Consider the following 21,824-nt stretch of genomic DNA (forward strand, 5'->3'; position numbering starts at 1 on the left):
CGGCGTGATTTAACCGTTTTCCACCATGGAGGAGAAGTTCAACAGACTCATCTTCATCCCTATCGCGGCGGTGCTCTTCTTAATGATCGGCTACCAGTACGTCTGCCCGGCGGACAGCAACACCTGCTACTTCAAAAGTGAGGAGAAAGGATTATTCCAGCGATATTCATCAGGATACGACTTTGTGTACACGGAGCCAGAGGGGGACGAGGACCTTCCCTCCAAAATCACCTCCAAATTCAACTTCACGGAGCGGGACCTCGACCGGCACGTTGACTTCAACATCAAAGGAGACGATGTTATAGTGTTTCTGCACATACAAAAGACTGGCGGGACGACGTTTGGACGGCACCTGGTCAAAAACATCCAGCTGGAGCAGCCGTGCGACTGCATGCCCGGGCAGAGGAAATGCACCTGTCACCGGCCGGGGAAAGCCGAGTCGTGGCTGTTCTCCCGGTTCTCCACCGGCTGGAGCTGCGGGCTGCACGCCGACTGGACCGAGCTGACCAACTGTGTGCCGGTGGTGATGAACAAAAGGGACAAGAAGAATGTCCAGAAGAGCAAAAGGTGAGAGCTGTGGGTCAAGTGTAATGGCAGTCAGTCGGGCAGTCGCTAATTAATTCAGACAGTAGTCAGTCAGTCAGTCAGTCAGTCAGTCAGTCAGTCAGTCAGTCAGTCAGTCAGTCAGTCAGTCACTCACTCACTCACTCACTCACTCACTCACTCCGTATTCAGTCAGTCAATATTAAGTCAGTTAGTCAGTATTTAATCAGTCAATATTCACTCACTCATTCATTTACTCATTCAATAATTTTCTAATTCTCTCACTCACTCTCATTCATTTACTCATTCAATAATTTTCTAATTGTCTCACTCACTCTCATTCATTTACTCATTCACTCAGTATTCGGTCACTCACTCACTCACTCACACACTCATTCTCTCAGTCACTCACTCACTCACTCACTCACACTTGATTCAATCAGTCAGTAATCAGTCACTCTCATTCATTCACTCCCTCACTCACTTATTTACTCACTCAACATTCAGTCAGTCACTCACTCACATATTCACTTGCTTGCTCACTCAGTCATTTACTCACTCACTCACTCACCCACCCACCCATCCACCAGCACTCCCTTTATTCCAAGTCTTTTCCTCAGTCTTACACTCAAATCTGTTGGGAAGCGTTGGTCCAACGTTTGCCCTTAATCCTTACTTAGCGCATTGCAGAGACGACCAGCATGCAGACTGTAGCCTAATGCACCTGCCTCCAGCTAAACAACTTATCAATACCACACTGATCACATATTATCTTGTGCTCTGCTGGCTTTAATGATACAGCAGCCATCCTGAACTATAGCACAGTTTGAGCATCATGTTTCTGACACAAAGAGGGACAATCCAGGAGGTGAAAGACAAAAACCTATTTGTCTTGAGTCCTGTGTAGGTCATGGCACGAACACTGCTACATTTAGGCACTCAGTTCCCACCAGGACCGCCCTTGCTCAAAATGTATGCACTTATTAGAGTGTAATGCATAGTGCCGTAGTGCTTTTTAAAGCTGCAGTGGTGTAAAAGTGTACACCAAGTGGCATATGTTCTCAGCGCAGCACAGCTCCCGACAATCGCCTCCATCACACTGAGAAAACAGAGCCAGTCGACCGGCTGTTCTCCCCAGCTGAAGGCCTGTTTCAATTTCCTGTAATTACAGAAGCAATGCAATTAAGCTTAAGGGAGTAAATCACTTAAGAAGGGCAGGGTCCTCTGAGGTGTGCCGCTCGCGTGTTGAAGCCAATTTGCCTTTTAGTTGGTTCAGAGAGCAAATCTCCATATGCTGCGGAGAGTTAAAGAGGGTCGATGAGGGCGGCGAGGGCCTTCTCCAATCCCTGAACTTAAAGGGCCGTCCTGTATGCCAGCCATCAGTTAATTTAACACGCTTAGATAGTTTTGACCAGCCGCCCCCGAGCCATATCAGCTCCATGGGAGGACAAACAACTCTCCAATCAACACTTGTCAACTCCAAATAATTGTCACCGGATAAATCAACACTTATTAACGCTGGGAAATTTGCTGTGTACATGACTTTTAAGCTGATTACAGCCACGATTTGGCCTCATGACTGATTGTCGAGATTGGACTGAATCCACGCTACACATCAAATTTTCCAGTGTTGATTTTTCAGTGACTAGACCTATTATTTTGAGTTGACAAGTGTTGATTGGGGAGCTGTTTGTCCACTCATATTGCTGATAAGTGTTAAATTAACTGTTATGGGTGTGGATTTACAGAAACACTGACAACTTTACGTTGGGTTGTCATGATATCATACAATACTATACCAGATCAAGTATCACAGCACCGGATAATATCTCATATAATATAATACCGCACCAAGGAATCATGAAAAGTTCTTGTTACTTCATTGATGCCCGCAGGGAAATACTCTTTCTGCTTGCCCCCTCCACAGGGAGGTCAGAGGTCAAGCTCAGCTACTGAACAGCAGCCTGCAGCTGGTGGGGATTCAGTGTGTTGCTCAAGGACACTTCAGCAGGGCGGATGCTTGCTGAACCTCCGGATACACACTGGATACTTTGATCAGTCCAAAATAGATACAGAAGCAGTTTAATGGCACTGATTGCTAAGAAGCTCTTTTCTTTATCATCTTTCATTCATCATCTTCATTCGTCATTACATTTGTTTTGCTTCTTTTGTCATTATATTCTTCAAAATATGGATTTTGTAACGCATCTTTTTCTATATTAATGTTATGAAAACAATCTACTGTCCTCTGTGAGACATATATTTTTAATACTTTGGTGTCGTGATATTTCAGTAGTATGGGAGTCATGTGCGCACATCCATTACCTGTGACCAGATGCAGGGAACAATAGCAGAGGGGATGTCTAGATACATTTTAGAGCAAGGTATCAAGTTTGAACCAAACGCACCATGAGTCATGACTCATTCAGTAGCCATGAATCCGTCACATGAAGCTCTCATTTCGTGAGGATAATGGCTGGTTGATTTTCTGTCCACGGACTTTCAAAAAAAAAAAAAAAAAATCGGGGGAACTAAGCAGCACTGATTGGCCTGGAAATAGAAGAACAATTAAGTATAGCCTTCCTGTCATTTTAAATTAAACGCTAAATAAAGTCTATTCACTGCTCATCCTGCACTCAATGATCTGTTGCCATGAGGATTCATACTGCAGCTTTATCAGACCTGAAAGGCTCTTCTGCTGTCACTTCGGGCTATGTAGCCCCTCCATGATGCACTGTGATGCGCATGATGATGGCAGCAGGGGGATTGAAACTGTGTGCGTGCGTGTGCGTGCGTGTGTGTACTTTTGCATCTGTGTTATCAAGGGATGTCGCTGCTTAATATTACAGTATTTACTGTTATTCTGTTTACTCTGTAAGATAACTCTGCTTTGGTAGATTTGTTTGTATTTTGGTCCTGATCCCTCTCTTTTTAGCTGTATGCGTCATAGGGATAAGAGAGGTGAAAGTATATTCTAGTTGTTTTTGCGGTATATAATCCCCATCGCTTTATAGGTAAGCATCGATTACAAGACTACTACACAGGACCAAACCGATTTCCCACAATATCCCCCATTTTGATCTATAAAGCACTTAAAAAACCCATTTCTCCAAGTCTCAGAGAGTACGCGAAAAACAATCCGACTCAGTGATAGCATGTGGATATTGTAGGATGACTCTCTTCTTATATAAGTCACATGGAGCGATGGGACTGCAGACAGTCAGGGATCAAACATCACTGGAGTGAATCACGCCCACACTTATCTTAAGGCTAGATCCAGGGGTGTGATGTAGTTTGCAGAGGAAAAAGTCTTTCCTCAGCCTTCAAACCTCACACTTGTTAAATTGCCTTGACTCACAAGATATCTAGCATAAGTTCTGGCACGCCTACGTATCTCCTATATATCATCACGTAAAGTCGCATCCCCAAATAAGTTAATTTTATCCGCTGAGCCCCTACCTCCTCTGGTGAAATGTATACATACATTTGGATCTCAGAGGCGTGTGAAATGAGTTGAAGTGCTATTTAAAAATTCCTGAATGCCATTAAAAGTCTCCAGCATCTACATTGAAAATACAAAATCTGAGGAACATCTTCCTGATATTGAGTTGTAGCCCCAATCCACATCTCGAAGCTTCAAAATCCTTTTCTAACTCATCTGCTTCTCTTTATTTACGTCTCCTCCTTTGTGATTGCTATAGATTTAATAAGGGAAATCAATAAGGGATAATGGCTTTTAGCTGGATTCACCTCGTCAGTGCGCTTCATGATAAGCTTCCTAATATTTTGTGTATGTTGGCCTTCTGGTGTGTTCTGAATACAGAACCACCATCTGTCTGCTTTTGAGCTCTAGGTCACTTCATAGGCACCTTGAGGGTCACCTCTCTCGTCCACTACCTACCAATATAAAAACATCTACACTAGATGGCTGCAGTATATCAGACATGAACACTGTGAATGTGACAGCATGGTATTTCTTGTTTTTCCCAGAACTGCACCCCCATTGGTGCAGTTCAGCAGTAATATTCTTTCTTCTTTGCCGTGATCATGGGTGTGACGGTGTGTGTAGAGTCTGAAAAGTTTCCTCAGAGTACATGCATAAGAATAAAAAACCAGGAGAACAAGAGAATGATCACTAATTAGCTCCATGGTTACCAGAAGAGTTGGCATAGCAACCAATTCCATTTTTGTTAAAGCATGGCTATCTGTGCTTCATGGGTATTAGCAGCATGGTTTGAACGCATCTTTGACTAATCAGAGCACTTGGCTAAAACTAGCCCTTGCTTAAAGGACATTCCAGCAAACCAGTCCTAAAGAATTCTCTCACATTTGCTAAGAGATCCATACTGAGACGGCACGCATTCACAATTTTCCCCTTAGATTCTTCCTTTTCTGTAGGCATTGTAATTTACTTCTGTCCCACTTTTGTTCATTTATTTGTTTGTTCGTTCCTTCTTTCCACCCTTTCTTCTTTCCTTCATTCATTCCTCACTTAACGTATGATTAGTAGCATATGCTGTGTTAATTTCCATCCATCCATCCATCCACCCATCCACTCTATTTCCTGCAATTTCTCTCCCCGTCCCTTGCAACATGCGGACCTCTCGCTGAGTCGTATCATGTGGCCATTTAAAGTAGTTTTTGATGGGCACGCCACTGGTCAGTTGGCTTCTACAGGGCTTTGCTCACAGCATGGGGCTACAGCATTCACATCACAGCAGGTTGTAAATTGCTGTAGGCCAGACGTCAAACCTGCTTCAATTGCCGAGCCGCCCTGTTCGTCCTGAGCGGCCGGCCTCACACTGAGCAGTCAGAGAGTGTAACCTTATTACTGACCTCATTATTTCAGATCAGAGCCAAGAATGTAGGCTGGCCAAAGCAGAGATCAGTCTGAGTCTAATTAGCCCAGTTCATTCTGGACACAGTGGGGAATTACTGGTTTAAGCTATTAATTTGGCAATGGCACCCTATTACCGACGACAATAAGGGCACTATGAGCTTGAGAAATACACATTAATTATGCAGGCAGTTGACAAGGTTTACTAGTCAGACCTCTTATGCTGAAGTGGATGGAATTATGCTAAAATAGTAGATAGTGGTTTATAGCTTTAGCAGGGATCAAAACATAATGTTTTAGATATGTGATTCTGTTTCTTCCTGCTAAATCATTTTTACTGAGATCTATAGCAGGCCATAAGGGGAAAAAACATCTGGTTGCAAGTTTCTGACATTAATCTTTCCTTCCAGTTACAGTAAGTCAATTTAAATCCTCAGCTCACGATGGCCATATGAAGAGATGGCAGAGTGGGATGTATGTTATGGAGGAAATGTGTCCAGTTGGGAGAAGAGGGTATTTCTTTAATACTTTAGGACTAATGCTGCCCTTTTACAGTCAACATTGCTTTTGATTGTAATGTCAGTCTCTGCTTACCCATCAAGTTGGTGCACACTAACCCAGTTGCTGACGACCTCAAAAGAAAGCTTCAGTATTTCTTCTAATTAATCTCATGTTCTTCAGGACCAAGTTACCAAAACCTCAACACAAAAGAGAATGTGACAAGAACATTGATTGTCTGCTAATATCTAATGGTGAAACTGTTGATTTGGTCAGATTTTTAACAGCTGGCTAGTTTCATTTTAATGCAACTTCACACGACAGTGGCTCCAAATGGCAGTGAGAGGTAACTGTTTGAAAAATTTGAACTTCAAAACCCCAAAATCCTGTAATGTGACATCAGTGAACTGCACACAGCACGCTCCTGTTTCCCAACCTGGCCGGTCTGTGATGCTTTATACCAAAGGAAACCAAAGAGACGAGGGAGACAAAAGAAAAACTTTGGTGAGTCCAGCTTTCTCTGGACGGAGCGCTGCTCACTGCTGTTTAGGAGATTTCGCTCTTAAGTTTCAATTCGTCACTTGCTGTCGGTGGAGAAGTGTTCATACCAGACACCAGAATTTCATTTGGGCAAATAGAGCGAACCTACAGGGTCTGAATTGGGGAGGATGGGACGCTCTTATGATAAAACAGACGTAGTACATAAAAATCTTTGGTTCTTTTAAACATTCACAATGCTGTACACTGAATATTTCCCCAGCCGGTGCTCTCTCACTTTCCTGATGAGGAGGAAGGATGAAGAGGGGGAGGCCAAGTGAAAGAGGTGGTATGTTTGTTCGTGAATAGCAGATGTTGAGTTCTCTCGCTCGGAGGTACGAGCTTCACACTTCACGAGTCAATGCCATATATCCGCACCAGCTAGTTGATGACATCGAACCTGAGCTTAAAAATATCTCCTCATGAAAGTCTTCACATATCATGTGCAAAGATCACCGCAAATGTAACCTTCATCAAAGGCCTCACAGTAGAGTGATGATGATCCTGGCACTCAGTCCCAACCGAGAACTGAATTAAATAAAAAATGAATCTCGTCTTTAAGACCTCATGAAAAGATAAAAATGCAAGTATTTTTGTCTTCTGTCACTCAAAAGCCTTTAAGGAAGACGCTGAATGCCTGCCAACTCCTGGTACGTTGTTTTGCCTTGACCTCTGACCTCCCTGTGGAGAGAGGCAAGCAAAAAGAGAGCTTATGGTTTATGAAAAATGTATCTTGATACCAAAGCCTTTGGGCTGCATTGACTTTTTTCTCTGATAAATCAAAAGATAAAGCTAATTTATATCATTCAGAAGGGTTTGAATGCAATAGATGGAATTTCATTTTTTAAAAAGTCTTCCTCTTTGATTGAATGATTGTACGGTGGAATATAAGATTAAGTTGAAGAACATTTTCCTAAATGAAGCCTATTGTTTCCTCTTAAATAAACCCCCCCAGTGCAGTCCCTTCAGGACACTGAGAAACGTCTTGTATTCTTGTGAGAAATGTGAGATATTCAGAGGATCTTGGTAATCTCCACACTCCTTAGGGGGATTAGGGGCAGTCGAAGACAGGTTTTATTATCCGGGGAGGAGGAAGGGGGGGATTAATCCGGAGGTCCAGATTTATACAGAAACCTGTCGACTGCATTGAAGAGTTCTTTCGCAAAACACTGTGTGTCCGTTTTGTAAAAAAAAAAAAAACAGTGCAGAAAGTAATGATTTGTCAAGCAAAGTCTTATCTGCTACCCTTTCAAATGCCCCATAAATAGTTTTTTATTTTATGCCGTCAATCATTCTGCAGGAGTAGCTGCCAGTTTTTTCAAATGATGGATATGTCATTGTGAAGCAAAACTCTACATCACTCCCAACAAAGTCCTTTTTCTCTCTTGTTTTCTTTCTCAGGTTGTGATTGACTAGGTTGCAACACATGTAAGAGGTTTATTCTGTGGTCTAGCACAACTTCAAGAGGTACAATTTAAAGCAGATCTTTTGTAATGCAATTTTAAAGGGAGATGCATTTTTTTGGTGGCTGCAAGTTGTGAATGACTCACCGAGTTTCAAAGACTTGCAAAATAATCTCAGAATGCTGCAAGAAAACATATAGTATTTGAAGCAGCCTGATATTCACATAGTGCTAAGAAGTGGATTGCCTTTCAGAAATTGCTCAATAGTTTGTGTGGGTAGATGTGACCTTTGCAGAATAAAGTCTCCCATTTCCATTTCCCTATGCCATATCTACATGGACCTTGAGGACTGGCTGACACTTCACAAAGCTGCAAAGATTAAGATGTCAAGCAAAGGTTAGCGCTAAGACTCTAAAGCTACTAAGCTGCACACGCCAGGTTGTTGTGTGTGCGTGCGCGGGGATGTCCTTAACGCTACGGTTATTGTGCCTGCGTTTTGAAAACCAACTGTACCCGTAATCTCGATAGTTTATATTTTTTTACGCCCGATCCGCCGCCTAGCCTCAGCAAAAGCACATCCTCACACCCTCGCTTGCATACGGCCTGGACACCACATCTTTCTGGAAGCAGTCTCGTTTCCCTCATCTCTACACCAGCATCCCTGGGGCTTTTCCTTTATCGCCCAAAATAGCATCTCATATCTGAGACCAGTGAAGATCACAGTGCAGCGCTAGTCTTGCATTCTCTCTACCCCCCCCCCCCCCCTTCTCCTCTCCTCCTCCTCTCTCCTTCTCAATCTGTCTCTCCCTCTCTGTATATGATGTATCGTGTAATGCTACCTGCCTATTCTCCCTGGAACTGGGTCATGTAATGGACGGTGAAAGTGCACTATTGATGGACCATGCAGTTGCTTGGCGTTCGCGGCTCGGGCAGAGGGAGAGTGGATTGTGTTTCAAGTGTGTGTGCGTGTGTGTGTATTTTCACGTGTGCATGCCTGTTTGAGAGCGAAGCCGTTAAATATGTCGTGCACAGATGGGGATAGGGATCGTTTTGCCTGTAATTGGCAGACAAAGATTAAATTAGTAAGGGAGGCGGAGAGAGATGAGTGAAAATGGATCCTGCTTGACCTCTCCTAGTCTAGAGGCTGATGTGATGAGACTTCCTTGGTCCCTCTACAACTGAGCTGCTTCACCCAATCATCTCGCTAAAATGCCCTTTAACCTGTAGGCCCCCTGCTGCTGGCGCTCAAGCCTCTCCGGTCTAATTGCTAGTCTGCCTGTTCGTCTCATTTACCTTTTCATTCACCCTCTCCGTTTCTGTATCCCCGCCCCTCTGCTGTGTTTTACAGCACTTGCCGTTTGTTACACTTGCTCCTCCGCGGCCATCCATTCTCCCGCAGTCAAGTTGGCTAAGCTTAAATCGCCCCATTTATCTGCTTTGTCAAATACAATGTTAAGCACAAAATCCCTCCTGGTTCAAGGGCAGCATGTAGACCGGCTCCTTAAACACATTCCCGCTGCAAAAGATGTCCATCTTAACAAGAGATTTTGTCTCATAATGAGTCTTAAAGTCTTATTTTGCTTAAAACAAGTGAAACATTTTGCTAATGGGATGAGATAATTCCACTTGTTTCCAATGCAGTTTCACTTGTTTCTGGAAAATTCCTGAAACAAGTGAAACCGCACTGGAAACAAGTGGCATTATTTCTCAAAGTTTTCTCAGAGTTTATCAAAAGAAGGCAGAATAAGGCAGACTTGATTCAAGGACATTCTTGAAACATGTTGATTTGCATATTGAAAAAAGGTACCAAGGCAACTCTTCTTTGTCACAAAATATTTAAAAGCCTTCATTCACTGGCTCGTCCTTTTAGAGTGTTTCAGCCGACAAACCTTCATCAGGGAGAGATACAAATGCTAATAACCTCTCACAGAAACAATGAATACTCACACTTGGGAGGTGGGGCGATCATTAATGGGCTATGAGGCTTCTACATGCAGGTAACAAGCCAATCAACAGCGAATTTAAAACCAACAACAAATCACAAGATACATTTGAAACAAACTCCTAAACCGGAACAAAGAAAACAAGCTGATTTGCATTGGAAGTGAAAAATATTTAAAAAAAAATCTGCATTAGGTTAAATGACTTGGTGGTAAGATGGATATTTTTTGCAGTGTTCTCCCCAGTGGAGCTGAGGAAATAAACCTCCTAAAATACTCCCGTTCCTCCAAGGGATTGGGAGTTGATTCTCTTCTGTTAGATGTGAGAAATAAAGTGTGACTCACACCCCAAAAGTTTTTAGCAGAGCCCTCGTCGTCACAACCGAAGGGGTGTTTTGAAAGTGTTTTTGGGGTGGGGAAGTAGGACTGTCAGGGACAGCATGTTGCTGGAGGCCGAAAAGCCTAAAATTGTGTTTTTGGGGGGTTTTTTTGCGGAGTAATTCCCCCATGGAAGCAATGGTTAAGGGATCACTTGTGGGCACAGAAACACCTTTATTTGCTCAAGCTGTGCAAGTTATCAACACCCTGACTTTGGTGTGAAATCAATGTGCAGTCCCCTGCTTGTTCAAAACTGCTTCTTCTCCCAACAACGCTGATAGAAACGGCTTTGAAAGCGATAGTTCATGGACGAGGCTTGATGGAATAGTGTGATGTTGAGGTGGAGCGGTGAACCGTTCTTCACGGACAGTTGAACTCAAAGCAACACGCTGCAGTTTGAATTTCAAAAACGGGGGGAAAATAACATTGCCGACAGTTAGATACTTTTTATAAGGACTGCCTCTTCAGTAGCTTCAAATGGTTTCCATCAAGGCTTTTATCATGATGGTGTCCTTGATGGTAGTGATTGAGTGAATTAACAAGGCAGATATTGATCTTTTGTTGCAAGTTTCCTCTTTAGCTGTTGCAGAGCTTTTTGATAGTGATTTAGAGAGTGTGAGCGAGAGACAATCAGAGAGGGAGAAAGACAGAGAGAGAGGGGGGGGGGGATCAATAGGAGTGTGTTTGCATCAATAGGAGTGTGTTTGCAGGTTTGCAATGTGGAGAAAGGTGACCAGGCAGCGAGAAGGGCAACAATGAGGCGTTAGATTGATCGGTAGCAAAATGCGACAAGGTGAATTAGCCTAACCTTTAGGAATACACACATGTAAAGGCACAACCATGCACGCTCACATACACACACACACACGCACGCACAGTTGTGTGTTGACAAGTTGACAATGACTCTCCTATTGTATCCCAGAGGCTCTTATCTCCTGTGTTATATATTCATTCAAATCTCTCTGAGAGTGTCAGATTTTTGCCCAGTGAGTCAGGTACCTACTAGAGAGGGAGCACACCAAAAATGTTCCCACTTTGTTCTGTGTTCATGTCTGAAAGCCTGAGAGCCATTTAGCCCGTTTCCAGAGAGCTTCAACATCAGCAACGAGCGAGCCGTGGCAGATGACAAATGACGCTTAGAGGGAAATGGATGGCGGAGATTGTTGTTTTAGCTCAGTAAAGCCTCATCAACCAACATGCTGTATCAGACAAACGTGGAAGATGATTTCAGCAGTGCTTTTCATTTAGATATGCAGAGTGGGCTTCACACGAACACTGGAGAATTTAAAAAAGATTAAAAGCACATCAGAGAATTTACAAAGCGCATAAGAAATTCCCTTTTGGAGTGATGTGTTTTTGCTTAAAGCGCTTTTTAGACATTTGGGTCAGAGTGTCCCTGCAGAGCCCCACCTACTGGTGAAGCCATAGTCATTCTCCAGTGTAATAAACATAGTGAAATGCTAGTTCAAAATTAGACTTGCTGTTAAGTCTGGCTCTGCGTTTCCTGCATGACAAAACCTCAACCATTCACCCAACAAGTAATCATTCTTGACCTTCTTAATCTGACCCCGCCGCTGTCCCTGACATGAGTAAGAGGAGAGCTTTGACATTTGCTGCTCTTTGTCAATAGGTCACGATGAAAGTGCAGACTCCGAAAGGCTGGGTTGCATGGACATTTATTGATCCGGCTGTCTTGTGGTTAGCTGTACAGATAGATGATAGGCAATGGAGGAGGAAAAGACCGAGCTGTCTCAAAGGAAGTACAACAAAGGCAGCTTTGTGAGCGTTGGTGTGTCTAGTGGTGTCCGCCCAGCAAGGCGAAGATGGCTTTATAATTCACTTATCCTCTGCTGTGGATGGCCATTATCTGTGGGTGGAGTGCGTGTCTGTGAGTGTGCTCTGCCATCATATCATTGTAGCACACACTTTGCCAGATATCACAGCCGATTGTTGTCTGTCATCTGACAATAATTACTAAATTGTTGACCTTTTAGGGTTGTGTTTCACTGTGCACTCCTCGCATCCAAAGGTCAGCAACACAGCTTGTCTTTTAATTTCTCAAAGTCCCAAACAATTACAGACTGTACAGATACTGCCATTGTCCCAAGTTTCACAGGCTTGCTGCACTGTAAAGCAGGGCAGATTCAAAGTGAGGAGACTAGACCAATGGCGATCACTGTGTTTTAACACACCAATACAAAATTTCAAATCATTCTTAAGCACAGGTGGCAGTTTCACCCAACAAAGGTTTGATGAAAGCATTTGCAGTGCCAGAAATATCCATCTTAACAAGTCATTTAGTCTTGTATGTCTAGTGTCTCATTTATCTTAAAGCAAATAAAAAAAATCTGCCAAGGGAGTGAGGTCATTTTTGATTGTTTATAGTACAAATCAACCTCTATCAAGAATTTTCTTGAATCAAGTGACAGTGTCTTCATATTAGTGGAGTGATTAGCCTTATTTGTGATACCATTACTTGATTAAAAAATTTGTTGGAAACAAGTTAAATGACATTAGAAACAAGTGAAATGATCTTACTCCATTGGCAGATTTTTCAGTTGCTTTAAAGTTGCAGTAAGATTTTAGCTGCTCCATAGCACAAAATGACCATAATATACTGTATCTGCGGGGGTTTGATAGAGTTGTTGATCAATACCAGGCAGTGAGTCAACGATTACTTCAGCAGCTGCTGAGATTCCTGGCTTTCAAAACTCACTTTCCGGCCCGGACTCTGTTTTGGAACAAAAGCTCCCTGCCCGCCCCCGACTCCCCCACCTTCTCTTATTTTCTACAGCTCAATGATGGAGGACAGAGATGTGAGCGAGCGACAGGCGTCGCAAGGCATTTTGTTCTCAAGCCAAAAAACCCAATGATTAAGCAGTATTATTATTCCACTATTTTGCGTGGTGACATATTACGTCTTCGCTAGACGTGTCTGTTGGATCTCTGCTCTAATTAGCTACTTTACTCATCTCTATTGTGGAAATGTGATTTTATTATTTTTGCCAATTACAGGACTTGTCGATGCTGCAATTCCTTGGTCGCTAAACGCTGATAAAAGGTAATAGAAAAATAAGACGTTGAGACCAAATTGACTTGGTGAGATGGATATTTTTTGCTGTGCAGCTGATCAGTCATTTTTTAGTGACTGTCAGTCAACTGACATTGAGGCAGACGGTGGTCAAAGCTTCCGCTCTTCCTACTTTCTTCAGCCAGGCATAGATGAGGCCCAAATCTTCTCCAATGCCTCGAGGTATGGGGATGTGTGTGTATGTGTGTGTGTGCGCGCGTGTGTGCATGAATGCATGTGCAAGCGTGTATCTTGGCACTGCCTTTATTTGTCAACACAAATAGTCCAAACTGTCCCTCACCCACTCAAAAACCACACACACACACACAAATTACACAGGCACTGAGGCTCAGATATATGTGTATACACAAAGAAACACACAAACCAGGAATCTACTTTTGGGAGCCCGTCCAGCTCCCCGCAGCGGTCCACGCTCTTCCTGGCCAAATTCAGCCCATGGGGAGATTCTCGTATCGAGAGAAACTCAGATGGAGACTACAGAACGCCAACAGGGTTACAGGTAGTTCAGGAAAGAAACATCAACAAGTTAAAAGATAGTACCTGGGGACTGGGGATATATTGTGTATTGAAGATGGACCATTCATGAAATAAGATTTAAAAAGGAATATTCCTCAGCGTTGCTATAAAATGTTGCTGAATTCTTTATTTATCTATTGATTGAGTGGACCCAGGAAATGAATTACACCTCTATGTAATGAAAGGAATAAAATGTTAAGGTATTTTTTTTCCGCGTTCTTTTTCATTTCTTCCTGACAGAGTAAGGTCACTGCGGTCTGTGAGCGCGAGACCAACATTTTCAATTTTCCCCTTTTGTATCTGTGTCCTTTTCCTTTAGAAGAAAACTTAGCAATTCCTTCAACCGCCTCACTGTTACGCCAGCCATCAGCGAGCTCAAAAGATACGAGCGAAAAGCTGCGTTCTTTAGTACATTTTTGTGGGGATGGTTCACAGTGATTACTGAAGTGCAGTTCAAAGAAAATCACAGTCACAAAGAAACATGGAAGGTGCTGAAGATGAGAAAAAAAATGTGATGTAGGCATAAGTAAATGGGTTTGGTGAGAAAAATCCTCCAGTGATCTTTGCATAACGGTATGTTAAGAATAAATTGATGCCTGCTGGATATTATATGTTGTGCATGCTTTGATAAGTGGGCCATTCTTCATTCATTTGCATTGCTTTCTATGCCAGTATTCTCTCACAGCCTCCGACGAACCAAATGTTTTTCATTTAAATCCCCATCTGTCACATTTTCAACATGTATCTATCTATCTGCTTCCAGTCTTGTGATATTTCCTCCAACTCATATTCCTTTCTCAACAGGATATGAGAAGTCTGATGTACAATATCAGCTCATGTATCTCTTTGTCTCCCTCTGCAGGAATTTCTACTACATCACCATGCTGCGCGACCCCGTGTCCCGCTACCTCAGTGAGTGGAAACACGTGCAGCGCGGCGCCACGTGGAAAACCGCCCTCCACATGTGCGACGGCCGCTTGCCCACGCAGGACGAGCTCCCCGCCTGCTACAGCGGCGAAGACTGGACCGGCGTCACCCTGGCAGAGTTCATGAACTGCCCCTCGAACCTGGCCAACAACCGGCAGGTGCGCATGCTGGCCGACCTCAGCCTGGTGGGCTGCTACAACATGTCCTCCATGAGCGAGCTGGAGCGAGGCCGCGTGCTGCTCGCCAGCGCCAAGGCCAACCTGCGCAACATGGCCTTCTACGGCCTGACGGAGTTCCAGCGCAAGACGCAGTACCTGTTCGAGCGGACGTTCGGCCTGCGCTTCATCCAGGCCTTCACGCAGATCAACAGCACGCGCGCCGCCAGCGTCGGGATCAGCGAGAAGGTGCGGTGGCGCATCGAGGGGCTGAACGCGCTCGACGTGGAGCTGTACGAGTACGCCAAGGAGCTGTTCCTGCGCCGCTACCAGTACAGCCGGCAGCGGCAGCACCAGGAGGAGCGGCTCAGGAGGCGGCAGGAGAGGCAGCAGAGGCAGCGGATGCACAGGACCTATCTGGCTGAGCTGTGGAGACTGGGAGGAGGGGGGGAGGAGGAGGAGGAGGAGGAGGGGGAGGAAGGCAAGGGGCTGGAGGAAAGAGCCACCACAGAGGACTACAGCAGCCAGGTGGTGCGGTGGTGAGCAGAACAGGAGCCGCAGGAACCGAGAACAGGAACCAAAAGCACCAATGCACTGACTGATTGCTGTTTGATTGATTGTGCTTTATTCTCCTCCCTCCTTCATCTCCCTCCGTCTCCCTCTCTCATGCCTCTGCTGTTCTCCTGCTGTGAATCTGCCAAGCCTTTGACTCAGCCCGCATAGCGCTATGTCGGACTGCCGAATGGTGTCTTAATATTTATGATGGATGTATTTGTCATGGCAACAGAAGCGTTTTGTATTTATGTTCATGTTTTTTCTTAGTTATGGTCAATTGTTTTTGGCACTGCGATCATGTGAAATTTGTATTTATTTATTCATCAGCGATTGCTTACTGTTCTCAAAGCAGTGGCAATATTCCTTAAATTTTGGCTAATTATTAGCAAGACTGTTGGAAAAAATAACGCGCTTCATGCTGGAGAAAGTTGAAGGCCAATTTTAGGATATTTTCGATATGTTGGATGACTTGAAAGATCCTCTGTGTCATGTTTGTGATCTAGCGCTGTGTTGATCAGTGAAATATTGTAGTTAATCTGTGGTGTTTGGCTTCATAAAAATATCAAAGCACAAACATGGCAATATTCTGCAGTGTGTTTTTCTGATTGGTTAGGCTGCTGTGTACATAAAATATGGAGGCAATTTCTTTGCAGGAAATCTGTTCAATAAAAATATGCAGCATCCATTGATTTTAAGTTTTCCATAATGAACCGACTCCTTGGTGCGCATGTGTGCGTGCACGTGTTCTGCCTTGCTCCTTTTCACAGCATGTTCTGTCCATAAAAATCTGAAATCTTCATGCTGTGTGCCAACTTCTTCCATATGCGCGCGTGCGCACACACACACACACACACACACACACGCACACACACACACACACACACATTGACACACATTGATGAGGCTTTTCTCAAGAAGGAGAGGGGAGTGCTGCAGGCCTGAAAGACAGGCTGTCAGAGCCAATTTCAGCGCTCTTACATCAGAGGGAAAGAACATTGGTATTTCCACCATTAGGCGTTGATTATGGGCACTTCGCTTCCAAATTGATCATTTAAAGTTCAATTGACCATGACTCTGGCACAGCAGAAAATAAAAGGAGCCCAGAGGCTTGCTGAATGCTTTTTCCTCTGTAATCTGGCAACATACAGTACTTAGCTCTATTGAAGTTCCCTTTGCATTCCCGCAGAAGAATGCTCTACTTCAACACATTTGCACAGACAAGAGCCCCCTGAGAGTCAATTGCCTAAATGATAGTTTAATATTAATGTCCTATTTTCAGGAAATTCTGGCTGTAATATGCGGTTCCCGACCACTCCACATAGGCCTTTGTTCATGGGTGAGAGGGAGAATGAGGAGGAGGAGATGGGTTAGGAGGCGGAAGAGGAAATGTCTATGTCCTCAGATTAAAATAGCCTTTCCATCCCCAGCTGCAGTCCTTATTCTACCAACACACCATGTTAAGAGAGAAAGGTTAGAATTATATAAGCCTATGATAATCAGGATGGTAAAGAATGGATTTTGCTTTGAATCTTGTAAAATCACAAGAAACATTGCACGTACAAAAAGTGACCACAGACACCCACAGATGTAACTTTAAATGTCGTAATAATTGCACAATTGCTCTTGATGCTATCCAGATCCCTTTTAGTGCAATGTTCCTGTGGTCCTGCATAACATAACGGGGAGAGCATGGCACTAATGGAGGCTTAATTCACTCACTGGTCTCACTTTTGGTTAGAGCTGAACAATTAATCGAAAAACAATCGAAATCGCAATATGAACTTCTGCAATTTCCAAATCGCAGAGGCTGCAATTAATTGCTTAAAGGATAAGGCTGGTGTTTTCTAATGCATTTCTTACCGTCAACAAATCCTATGAAAATAACAATATCAGCAATGATTTTGTTTTGCCAACAAGCCTCGTCCATGTAGCCGATGCCCAATGCAGCCATGTCCCAGCAGCCATAGAACTCCATTGTATTAAAAAAACGATTAAAAACACGTCAAAGAGACATGCCGTTGCTCTGAGCAACATATTTCATCATCGCGATTCACCGGGCCAGCTGACTTTTTCCTCAAACAACTTAATAAGCCGACCATAAACACGTTGTCGATCTCAGGAAAGTAGTTCCGTAGCACAGAAAATAGTCCCCGGCGTAATGAAGAATTTGTTCCCATTTGAATTTGATTTGGTAATAACTACAACAGCCTGACTTTTCGTGGTAACAGCGATTTTTAAAATAGAAACTATATCTTTGTGAGATGTATTTCAAGGTTTTTAGCTTACAATTGGAGCCAATGACTTCCAGGTTGAAGCCAAAAAACGAACATGGGAAGTTGGAAAGTAATGAGAGTAGAGCAAACGCATTGTTGATTTAGTTATTTTCATAGGATTTGTTGATGATAAGAAATGCATTAAAAAACACCAGCGTTATCCTTTAAGAGAGCGGGGTGTCTAAAATGGATTTCTAAAGAAGGTGTTTTAGTGCTCCAGGTAATCTTTGGTCCATGAATCAAGTACAATATTGGTAAAAACCTTTCATCATACTCAAACTCAGTAAATTCTGCACACTGACATCTATTTTTTATTTTTTTTGTTACGAAATCACTTTTCTTTAAACAATTTTAAGTTCGAAAAAAATTCTGAGAAGAAAAACTTGTGACGATATGAATCGCAGTTTAAAGCAATATTCCACTTAGTTTTAACATGGGGGTTATTCGGCACTTGACCATTATGAAAGCCAGAATATAAACGAATCACCAAGATGCTGGACAAGTTTGTAGCGTTCGGATTTTTACTTCCCATTCATTTGAATGAGGCCATGAAAATAGACTGAATCTTGGTGAGTAGTTTATATTCTGGTTTTCATGGTGGTCAAGTGCCAACCCCCATGTTAAAACTAAGTAGAATGTTGCTTATTGTAATTGCAATATTTTGTCAAGTAATCGCAATTTGATTTTTTGTCAAGTATCGTTCAGCCTTAATTTTGGTGCATAGTGCTTTGGCTAAAAGCAACCACCATATGGCCTATGTTGACATACTGAAACACAAAGGTGAAGTTCAAACCCTTGTGATGTGACACCACTGAGTAATTGTTTTGAAATGTGAACTCAACCATGAACCAGGAAAGGCAAAGAAGCAGTAAAACGACATATGGTGTCCAGGATGAAGCATTCAGTTTGCAACCCTCTGAGTGACGGACAAATAACATAACAGCTTCCTTTATCTGTAGAGGATGTCTCTCTGTTGACAGGGAGAATTTGTTCCGGGAGGTTTGTGTTAGATGAACATAAACTGATGTTTGATGTACAGCTTCTGCTCTTACTCACGAAAACGTCTCCTTTAAATGTCAACAGTGAAAAATGGAGTAAATTCTGTGTTATGTAGTATTAATGCCCTCTTAATAGAACTCAAATCCAAATCCTTTGGTCCTTCTGATCTTAGTGCTCTGCTGTACTGCAGTATGGAGCAGCATACTTTCAAAATGAGGAATATGCTGAACTCCTTGTTAGCTCATGGGGAAGGTGAATGCTTCTGCAAAGAGAACTGAGCTAAGTGCTGAGATACAAGCCCAGAGTCTTTCACAGATCAGTAGCTACAGTAGGTGCTGGGCTGTAAAATCATTTTACCTCTGTACAGGAGATGCAATACAGACAAATGCAGCAAGCCTAGATGATTGATATAGTCTCTCTTTTATAATCGAAAATAATCATCCTCTAGTTGTTTTTGTGTTTCAGTGCATCCAAGAGGGAGGTTTGATGATAAGCTCATAAAATAGAATTTTAATGAGTACATATACGTAATATGCTAAATGTTTAATAAGTACATGTAATAATTGTGCATAATTTTTTCTTTTAACATTTCAACATTTGAGTAAAATCTTGAGATAGATGGGCTACATCTGAGACCGCTCAACAGCACAGCAGTGGGGTTTGATACACCAGTAGAGAATAACTATTCCCACAGTGGCCATTTTGAATACTCAGGGTGGGAACCTCTGCGGAAGATTAGCTAATTAGCTAGCAAACTTGGGAACAACTAAATCTGCTTGAATTTAGCAGGTCAGTTAGCTAGCTTACTAGTCAGCTACTAGCTAGCTACGTAGGCTAAATTCCAGCAGTGGCAATTATATCACCTTAAAATGTGAAAACCAGGGTCCATTTGTTTCGTCTTTCAGTGGGGAATCTATGTAATGATGTTTGTCTGATTCCTGACGTTTGCATCTTGGTACACAACAGTAGTTTCCCACCCTGAATGTGATGTAAGCTCAAAAATGGTCTATTAACTGAAGATGGGCAGCATAGGCCTACACATATCTGTACATTAATATACAAGGGGGGGTGAGGGTGAAAACAATAACACACAGTACAGTACAGTATGTGTGTTGGGTAAACTGCATCTTTACATCACAGAAAGAAAATGTAGGGCGTATTGACTCAAGAAATGTGCTCACATGACTTACAACTCCCACAAACATATCACCAACCACAACAAAATAAACAAGCTGTGGACGAGAGAATAAAAGAAAGGCTCAACAAATCTTATGTTTAACCTTTAAGTCATTTCATATTTGCACTTAATGGCTTGATACACAGCAGTCCTGCCCAAGGCAAACCAAGATGAAAGGGACTACTTATTGTCTCTGGGATGTAAATAATGAAGAAACCTCAGCTTTCAAACAGCTTTCCTGAAATCACGTTCCAGTGACTTAAGCATTAATCATGTGTGAGAATATGACATGTGTGTGTGTGTTTGAGGGAGACAGAGAGCGAGAGAGGGAGACAAAAAGAAATAAGCGACAGACAGAGCCGTAGTCAGTCATTGTGAGGCCATGTCACTGCCAGCCTTGCTTATGATGGCCAGGTTGAGGAGCGACCTGGCCTTGGACAGCCAGCATTCCCAGTAGAAGGTGCTGAGGAAGGCCTGCCGAAACTTGTCCCCCGACAGAGTGTACAGAGCCAGGTTAAAGAAGGTGTTGAATCCAGCCAGCGGCCTGGAGATGATGTACGCTGCATGCACTCCGCGCTCCATCATGCACGGCGTCTCCGGCTTCCTCCGCGTGTCTATCCGCAACACGCGCAGGATGTGATACGGCAGGAAACACATGACGAACACCACGAGGATCAGCACGGTCACGCGCCGCGCCCGGTTCCGGCTGGGACAGCTGGTGTACGGCCCTTTCGCCAGCTGCTTCACGATGCCGATGTAGCACAGGAACACCACCACTAGGGGCAGCAGGAAGCCGAGTGCGGTGAGCAGCCAGCCGTACCACCACACCATGGATGGTGTGTTGCTGGCGAAGTCCAGGCAGTACGTCTGGTTGTTGAGCTCCTCCAAGGTGATCATGGTCAACATGGGCGTGATTTCGGCAGCGGTGATCACCCAGACCGCCGTGCACGCCGCGATGCCCCAGCTCTTCCGCTGCACCTGCGCCGCCCACAGCGGCTTGACCACCACCACGTAGCGGAAAACCGCCATGCAGGTCAGAAAAAGAATGCTCCCGTACAGGTTAAAATGAAACCCGAAGCGCACAAAGCGGCACATGAAGTCGCCGAGCGTCCAGGAGTCCCCGTTGGTGTAGTAGTACGCCAGGAAGGGCATGCTGAGGACGTAGAGGAGGTCGGTCAGCGCCAGGTTGACCATGATGACGCTGCTGCTCTTCCAGGGACGCAGCTTCGTCAGGTAAACGCAGATGGAGGTCACGTTGCCCACCAGCCCCACGACGAAGATGATGCTATAGGTGACGGGCAGGTAGTAGCGTTTCACCAGCCGGTCCACGTTGGTGCAGTTGTGATCATTGCTGTAGTAGAGAGTGCTGGCCATGGCTGAGCTCTGTGGGGTACGAAAAACAATTTTACAAACCAAATTAAAAACTCTGCAGAGGAGGGAAACCTAAAGTTGGGCCGGACAAACCTAAACAAAGACACGCTCTTACTCTGAAAGGTTTATAAATGTTCACACCACATGTGTCGGTTCCCTTCAATATTTAGAGCTGGACGGTTTGTCCATCACTATTTATTTTTCCAATTTCTGATTCAAGTGAATAAATGTGCAAAAATGTTGCTTGGCAAGACAACAAAAACCAAGACAAATCATCACTCCCTTCTCCCTAAGCTATCATTTCACTCTCTATACCTCCATTTTAGAGAAGACGCTGTTGCAATTACTGCTTGAAGAAGGAAAGAGAGAGTATGGTAAGGAACCCAAAGGAACGCAGACTAAGACAGAAACAAACAATCAAGCGAACTCAGTGGGATGCAAACAAACAAAACATTTTTCTCTCCTCGTCAACAGCCTAACGGTTGTGAGAGCCTCTCAGGATATGACAGCCTACGGCATCCAGGCTTGATGGCAGCTTCCTGTAATGCTGTCAGAGCAATCTGGTCTCATTACGGATGTGAAGAGATGTGTGAGATGTCATTTACACAACATCGCACATACAGT

The 21,824-nt window shown here is 43.7% G+C and overlaps 2 protein-coding genes across 2 annotated transcripts; one reads left to right on the forward strand and one right to left on the reverse strand.

Moving 5' to 3' along the window:
- The first annotated feature begins 25 nt into the window (after window positions 1-25).
- LOC139648310 (heparan-sulfate 6-O-sulfotransferase 3-B-like) lies at window positions 26-15,368 on the forward strand. The gene is made up of 2 exons (XM_071524390.1): window positions 26-567; window positions 14,606-15,368. The coding sequence occupies exons 1-2, from the start codon at window positions 26-28 to the stop codon at window positions 15,366-15,368; spliced, it is 1,305 nt and encodes a 434-aa protein (XP_071380491.1).
- Window positions 15,369-20,198: 4,830 nt separating this feature from the next.
- LOC139648312 (2-oxoglutarate receptor 1-like) lies at window positions 20,199-21,521 on the reverse strand. The gene is made up of 2 exons (XM_071524392.1): window positions 21,516-21,521; window positions 20,199-21,212 (listed from the first exon to the last, which is right to left on the reverse strand). The coding sequence occupies exons 1-2, from the start codon at window positions 21,519-21,521 to the stop codon at window positions 20,199-20,201; spliced, it is 1,020 nt and encodes a 339-aa protein (XP_071380493.1).
- Window positions 21,522-21,824: the final 303 nt, after the last annotated feature.

The sequence above is a fragment of the Centroberyx affinis genome, unplaced genomic scaffold (genome assembly GCF_046629955.1).
Source record: "Centroberyx affinis isolate AG114_WGS23_722 - 3 ecotype Tasmania unplaced genomic scaffold, CSIRO-AGI_Caff_v1 ptg001190l_1, whole genome shotgun sequence".
In the NCBI taxonomy this organism is placed as follows: Eukaryota; Metazoa; Chordata; class Actinopteri; order Beryciformes; family Berycidae; genus Centroberyx; species Centroberyx affinis.